General features: G+C 45.6%; 2 protein-coding genes across 3 annotated transcripts in view; one reads left to right on the top strand and one right to left on the bottom strand.

The window, feature by feature from the left end:
- Positions 1-29, top strand: part of LOC131735399 (dual specificity protein phosphatase 8-like) — a 3,050-nt gene extending 3,021 nt beyond the window's left edge. Inside the window, exon 4 of the mRNA XM_059021548.1 lies at positions 1-29. This exon is cut by the window's left edge and continues 109 nt beyond it. The gene's annotated coding sequence lies outside the window, so the exon portion shown is untranslated.
- A 2,825-nt stretch (positions 30-2,854) lies between these two features.
- LOC131735398 (serine-aspartate repeat-containing protein F-like) overlaps positions 2,855-7,500 on the bottom strand; it is an 8,796-nt gene continuing 4,150 nt past the window's right edge. The window contains exons 2-6 of one of the 2 annotated variants that reach the window (XM_059021543.1): positions 6,234-6,304; positions 4,158-4,226; positions 3,987-4,041; positions 3,756-3,792; positions 2,855-3,107 (exon numbers count right to left, since the gene is read on the bottom strand). In XM_059021543.1, the coding sequence (XP_058877526.1) occupies positions 3,071-3,107; positions 3,756-3,792; positions 3,987-4,041; positions 4,158-4,226; positions 6,234-6,304 (269 nt within the window). In that variant the 3' untranslated portion in view covers positions 2,855-3,070. The remainder of the gene's footprint in view (positions 3,108-3,755; positions 3,793-3,986; positions 4,042-4,157; positions 4,227-6,233; positions 6,305-7,500) is intronic. The other variant, XM_059021544.1, reaches the window with a different exon arrangement.

The raw sequence follows: 7,500 nt of genomic DNA, 5'->3' as shown, positions 1-7,500 counted from the left end.
AGAGAGGGAGAGGAGAGGAGAGACTACGACTACAGCAGCAGCAGCCGCGGAGACAGAGCGCAGCTAGATCTGTGTGTCATAGCTGAAGAGGGGGATTGTGGGAGAGAGGAGGACTTCCACAGAGACAGAGCAGAGCTAGAGCTGGGTATCAGTGTCACAGTAGAAGAGGGGGTTTGTGGGATAGAGGAGGACTTTCCGAGTGACAGGTCATTGCTAGAGCTGGATGAGTGTGTCGTAGCTGAAGAGGGGGATTGTGGGATAGAGGAGGACACGCGAGGGATCGGAGGGGAGGGAGGCAGCGATTCTGTTTATACGAGTTTCATGAAAATTTTCAAGTGGGGAGAGAAAGTGCTGCTGAGGTCATTACTTGGGGCGAAATCAAACCCAGAGAGACAGGAAGTGAGGGGCGGGGGCAGACAGGAAGTGGGAGGGGCCTCTCCTCCCCCGTTCGTTCTGAGCATGCCCGCCTGCAAGCACCGAGTCTTCACACAGCGCCACCTAGCGGCCAGTGGTGAGAAGTCATGCAAAACCAGAAGAGACTGAGAGAGAAAGTCAAGTTAGCAGAGAAACGTTTTAATGCCTTCGTCATCCAGAACTTCACTGGATCAGAAACTCCAAACCAGAAGAGACCGAGAGAGAAAGTCAAGTTAGCAGAGAAACGTTTTAATGCCTTCGTCATCCAGAACTTCACTGGATCAGAAACTCCAAACCAGAAGAGACCGAGAGAGAAAGTCAAGTTAGCAGAGAAACGTTTTAATGCCTTCATCATCCAGAACTTCACTGGATCAGAAACTCCAAACCAGAAGAGACTGAGAGAGAAAGTCAAGTCAGCAGAGAAACGTTTTAATGCCTTCGTCATCCAGAACTTCACTGGATCAGAAACTCCAAACCAGAAGAGACTGAGAGAGAAAGTCAAGTTAGCAGAGAAACGTTTTAATGCCTTCGTCATCCAGAACTTCACTGGATCAGAAACTCCAAACCAGAAGAGACTGAGAGAGAAAGTCAAGTTAGCAGAGAAACGTTTTAATGCCTTCGTCATCCAGAACTTCACTGGATCAGAAACTCCAAACCAGAAGAGACTGAGAGAGAAAGTCAAGTTAGCAGAGAAACGTTTTAATGCCTTCGTCATCCAGAACTTCACTGGATCAGAAACTCCAAACCAGAAGAGACTGAGAGAGAAAGTCAAGTCAGCAGAGAAATGTTTTAATGCCTTCGTCATCCAGAACTTCACTGGATCAGAAACTCCAAACCAGAAGAGACTGAGAGAGAAAGTCAAGTTAGCAGAGAAACGTTTTAATGCCTTCGTCATCCAGAACTTCACTGGATCAGAAACTCCAAACCAGAAGAGACTGAGAGAGAAAGTCAAGTTAGCAGAGAAACGTTTTAATGCCTTCGTCATCCAGAACTTCACTGGATCAGAAACTCCAAACCAGAAGAGACTGAGAGAGAAAGCCAAGTTAGCAGAGAAACGTTTTAATGCCTTTATCATCCAGAACTTCACTGGATCAGAAACTCCAAACCAGAAGAGACTGAGAGAGAAAGTCAAGTCAGCAGAGAAATGTTTTAATGCCTTCGTCATCCAGAACTTCACTGGATCAGAAACTCCAAACCAGAAGAGACCGAGAGAGAAAGTCAAGTTAGCAGAGAAACGTTTTAATGCCTTCGTCATCCAGAACTTCACTGGATCAGAAACTCCAAACCAGAAGAGACTGAGAGAGAAAGTCAAGTTAGCAGAGAAACGTTTTAATGCCTTCGTCATCCAGAACTTCACTGGATCAGAAACTCCAAACCAGAAGAGACTGAGAGAGAAAGTCAAGTTAGTAGAGAAACGTTTTAATGCCTTCGTCATCCAGAACTTCACTGGATCAGAAACTCCAAACCAGAAGAGACTGAGAGAGAAAGTCAAGTTAGCAGAGAAACGTTTTAATGCCTTCATCATCCAGAACTTCACTGGATCAGAAACTCCAAACCAGAAGAGACCGAGAGAGAAAGTCAAGTTAGCAGAGAAACGTTTTAATGCCTTCGTCATCCAGAACTTCACTGGATCAGAAACTCCAAACCAGAAGCGACTGAGAGAGAAAGTCAAGTTAGCAGAGAAATGTTTTAATGCCTTCGTCATCCAGAACTTCACTGGATCAGAAACTCCAAACCAGAAGAGACTGAGAGAGAAAGTCAAGTTAGCAGAGAAACGTTTTAATGCCTTCGTCATCCAGAACTTCACTGGATCAGAAACTCCAAACCAGAATTCAGGTCTGAATACTTTATCTAGTCTTTGTCTGTATATCTGTATCTATATATATATACACTTGTAAAGAATTGTATTTATGGTGTGATAATAAATCAATGAGCTAAAACTGCCATGCAATGGGACTCTATATAAATGTATTGTTATTATTATTTGTTTATTTAGCAGAAGCCTTTATCCAAGGCGACTTACAGAGACTAGGGTGTGTGAACTATGCATCAGCTGCAGAGTCACTTACAACTACGTCTCACCCGAAAGACGGAGCACAAGGAGGTGAAGTGACTTGCTCAGGGTCACACACAGTGAGTCAGTGGCTGAGGTGGGATTTGAACCGGGGACCTCCTGGTTACAAGCCCTTTTCTTTAACCACTGGACCACACAGCCTCCTGTGCTGTGTGGTCCAGTGAGGGGATAGATTTTGCATTGGTTAAAGAAAATCTATCCCCTCACTCTCACACTGTGCCTCGACTCTCAACCCCAAATCAAATACCTTCAAAAAATACGAAATAAAAACAGTAAATAAAGAAAAATTAAAACGACAAATATAAAAGCCGCAGTAGCGTCTAAAGACCACCAGATGGCAGCAAAAACAAAACACCACACCAAAAAGGGATTTAAAACCTTGCACGCCCTCTTTAATAAACAGCTTTGTCTCATTGTCGCGTTGCATTTTTACTTCAAAACTTACACAATAAATAAACAGTCCTTTTATTTGCTTGAATAATATTTCTTTTTAAAATAATCCTTGAATTCATTTCTTCTATTCTTGTAAATCTTCAAGATTTCCGCCTGCTGTTCCGCCCTCCTGCCACACGGTGGCGATCTTCAGTTTCCAGGCTGCTCCAAGATATTTGCCACTGACCTGTGAGAGAGAGAGGGGTTAGCAGCAGATGTGATATCTGTGGTGAAATGCATTGCTCTGTCCCTCCCAGTCCCTCCTCAGATCGAACCACTAGAGCCATCCTCCCTCCCAGTCCTCCTCAGATCGAACCACTAGAGCCAGCCTCCCTCCCAGTCCCTCCTCAGATCGAACCACTAGAGCCAGCCTCCCTCCCAGTCCCTCCTCAGATCGAACCACTAGAGCCAGCCTCCCTCCCAGTCCCTCCTCAGATCGAACCACTAGAGCCAGCCTCCCTCCCAGTCCCTCCTCAGATCGAACCACTAGAGCCAGCCTCCCTCCCAGTCCCTCCTCAGATCGAACCACTAGAGCCAGCCTCCCTCCCAGTCCCTCCTCAGATCTAACCACTAGAGCCAGCCTCCCTCCCAGTCCCTCCTCAGATCGAACCACTAGAGCCAGCCTCCCTCCCAGTCCCTCCTCAGATCGAACCACTAGAGCCAGCCTCCCTCCCAGTCCCTCCTCAGCTCTAACCACTAGAGCCAGCCTCCCTCCCAGTCCCTCCTCAGATCGAACCACTAGAGCCAGCCTCCCTCCCAGTCCCTCCTCAGATCGAACCACTAGAGCCAGCCTCCCTCCCAGTCCCCCCCAGCCCCCCCAGTCCCTCCCTCTTACTGGTAAAGTGCTCCTGTCAGTTCATCTACGTAGCTCCCTGGAAATTAAGGCAAAAAAAAGAAAAAAAAAGTTCATTCATTTTCATTTAGGCTGAAAGTGTTGTTTGTATCTCTGTGTGTGTGTGTGTCTCAGTGTGTGTGTGTGTGTGTGTGTGTGTGTGTGTGTGTGTGTGTGTGTGTGTGTCTCAGTGTGTGTGTGTGTGTGTGTGTGTGTGTCTCTGTGTCTTCTCACCTGGTTTGCAGACAGTTTCACATATTACTGGACACACATAACAGAAACTGCACACCTAGAGAGAGGAGAGAGGAGAGGAGAGAGGGGAGCGATTAATATCCACACACAGGATACACACTCTAATAGGATGAAAGACTCCCAGTTTAATATCACTTCCCCCCCCCCACTCACATGGCAGTTTTCACAATGATCGCTCTTGTCTCCTTCTGAACACGGGCACTTATCACACTGATCACAGTGCTGAGAGAGAAGAGAGAGAAGAGAGGAGAGAGAGGTTAGTTTACCAGACCTCTCTGTGCTTTACAATGCTTCCCTATGCTTTACCAGACCTCTCTGTGCTTTACAATGCTTCCCTATGCTTTACCACACCTCTCTGTGCTTTACAATGCTTCCCTATGCTTTCCCAGACCTCTCTGTGCTTTACAATGCTTCCCTATGCTGTACCACACCTCTCTGTGCTTTACAATGCTTCCCTATGCTTTCCCAGACCTCTCTGTGCTTTACAATGCTTCCCTATGCTTTACCAGACCTCTCTGTGCTTTACAATGCTTCCCTATGCTTTACCAGACCTCTCTGTGCTTTACAATGCTTCCCTGTGCTTTACCAGACCTCTCTGTGCTTTACAATGCTTCCCTATGCTTTACCAGACCTCTCTGTGCTTTACAATGCTTCCCTATGCTTTACCAGACCTCTCTGTGCTTTACAATGCTTCCCTATGCTTTACCAGACCTCTCTGTGCTTTACAATGCTTCCCTATGCTTTACCAGACCTCTCTGTGCTTTACAATGCTTCCCTATGCTTTACCAGACCTCTCTGTGCTTTACAATGCTTCCCTATGCTTTACCATGCCTCTCTGTGCTTTACAATGCTTCCCTATGCTTTACCAGACCTCTCTGTGCTTTACAATGCTTCCCTATGCTTTACCAGACCTCTCTGTGCTTTACAATGCTTCCCTGTGCTTTACCAGACCTCTCTGTGCTTTACAATGCTTCCCTATGCTTTACCAGACCTCTCTGTGCTTTACAATGCTTCCCTATGCTTTACCAGACCTCTCTGTGCTTTACAATGCTTCCCTATGCTTTACCAGACCTCTCTGTGCTTTACAATGCTTCCCTATGCTTTACCAGACCTCTCTGTGCTTTACAATGCTTCCCTATGCTTTACCAGACCTCTATGTGCTTTACCAGACCTCTCTGTGCTTTACAATGCTTCCCTATGCTTTACCAGACCTCTCTGTGCTTTACAATGCTTCCCTATGCTTTACCAGACCTCTCTGTGCTTTACAATGCTTCCCTATGCTTTACCAGACCTCTCTGTGCTTTACAATGCTTCCCTATGCTTTACCAGACCTCTCTGTGCTTTACAATGCTTCCCTATGCTTTACCACACCTCTCTGTGCTTTACAATGCTTCTCTATGCTTTACCAGACCTCTCTGTGCTCTACAATGCTTCCCTATGCTTTACCAGACCTCTCTGTGCTTTACAATGCTTCCCTATGCTTTACCAGACCTCTCTGTGCTTTACAATGCTTCCCTATGCTTTACCAGACCTCTCTGTGCTTTACAATGCTTCCCTATGCTTTACCAGACCTCTCTGTGCTTTACAATGCTTCCCTATGCTTTACCAGACCTCTCTGTGCTTTACAATGCTTCCCTATGCTTTACCACACCTCTCTGTGCTTTACAATGCTTCCCTATGCTTTACCACACCTCTCTGTGCTTTACAATGCTTCCCTATGCTTTACCAGACCTCTCTGTGCTTTACAATGCTTCCCTATGCTTTACCAGACCTCTCTGTGCTTTACAATGCTTCCCTATGCTTTACCAGACCTCTCTGTGCTTTACAATGCTTCCCTATGCTTTACCAGACCTCTCTGTGCTTTACAATGCTTCCCTATGCTTTCCCAGACCTCTCTGTGCTTTACAATGCTTCCCTATGCTTTACCAGACCTCTCTGTGCTTTACAATGCTTCTCTATGCTTTACCAGACCTCTCTGTGCTTTACAATGCGTCCCTATGCTTTACCAGACCTCTCTGTGCTTTACAATGCTTCCCTATGCTTTACCAGACCTCTCTGTGCTTTACAATGCTTCCCTATGCTTTACCAGACCTCTCTGTGCTTTACAATGCTTCCCTATGCTTTACCAGACCTCTCTGTGCTTTACAATGCTTCCCTATGCTTTACCAGACCTCTCTGTGTAATAATAATAATAATAATAATAATAATAATAATAATAACGTCACTTACCTCACAGAATGAACAATAACTGCAGAGCGAGCCGGTCTGGTAGTCCTCTTCGTCATCGTCATCATCATCATCTGAAAATAAGAGAGATACTTCAATGTATTAGATTATGTATAAAGTGTGTGCAACTGCAGCCCCGTGTCCGCCATTACGGCTCCGACTCTCCATTGGTTCATTACGCAATGCCGACCTGAGCAGAGCCGCAATGGCGGCAGTTTCCACGCCTCATATATATATATATCAAATTCAAAAAAATGCTTTATTGGCATGACAAAATGGAACTGAGTTTTGCCAAAGCAATTCAACAACGAACATTATCACAAAACAACGCAGACAATACAACACAACGACAACCCTCCCATCTACCTCCCTCCCTCCCTCTCTGTATTTACAGTGGACATGGGTGCGCATGAGTGCCTGGTCCCCGTGCTGCAGGGTGTCTACACCAGGGTCTGTCTCTCTGTCTCAATTCAATTTTCAATTCAAAGTGCTTTATTGGTATGACTTATTTTCCACAGTGTTGCCAAAGCAAATACATACATATTATGAACAGATGCATCTATATACAAACAAGGAACCATGGTAACAAAATAATAATAAATAAAATAGAAGATAAATAATAATAATACAGAAATTGAAATATTGAAATAGTGATATTGAAACTATTAAATTGTGCCGTCACTGCGTGCCCCTCAGGTTGTGGCAGGTGGCTACATATTTGGCAGCCAGTGGAGCTGTGTGTCCCTCCCCTAGGAGGACAGCAAGTTTCTCTGAGTCTGCCATTTGTCTGAAAAGAGGATATTTTTCTTGTATTTTAATGAAGAATGATTCTCTGATATGGCTGTATTTTATACAGTGTAGGAGAAAGTGCATCTCAGTTTCCACCTCTCCTGTCTCGCAGTGACCACAGAGCCGATCTTCTCTGGGCAGCCAGGTCTGCCTGTGTCTCTCTGTCTCTCTGTCTCTCTGGCTGTGGCAGGCAGCTACACACTGTCTGCTGCTCCTCTCCTAACAGAACTGGCAGTTTTTCTAAGTCAGAGAGCGCAGCTGGAATGTTGTGGCCTGATTGGCCAGTTTGGGGAAGTACGTGTCCCTGATTTGTTTATACTGGGGACAGGGTAACAGGAAGTGCATTTCTGTCTCTACCTCTCCCAGATCACAGTGACCGCACAGCCTTTTTTTTTTGGCAATCCAGGTTTTTTTGTGCCAGCCGGTTTCGATGGCCAGGCTGTGGTCACTGAGTCTGTACTTGATCTCTATCACTTGAAAA

The sequence above is a fragment of the Acipenser ruthenus genome, unplaced genomic scaffold (genome assembly GCF_902713425.1).
Source record: "Acipenser ruthenus unplaced genomic scaffold, fAciRut3.2 maternal haplotype, whole genome shotgun sequence".
Taxonomy (NCBI): Eukaryota; Metazoa; Chordata; class Actinopteri; order Acipenseriformes; family Acipenseridae; genus Acipenser; species Acipenser ruthenus.
Note: the sequence above shows the minus strand (reverse complement) of the source record. Positions and strands in the feature narration are given on the sequence as shown.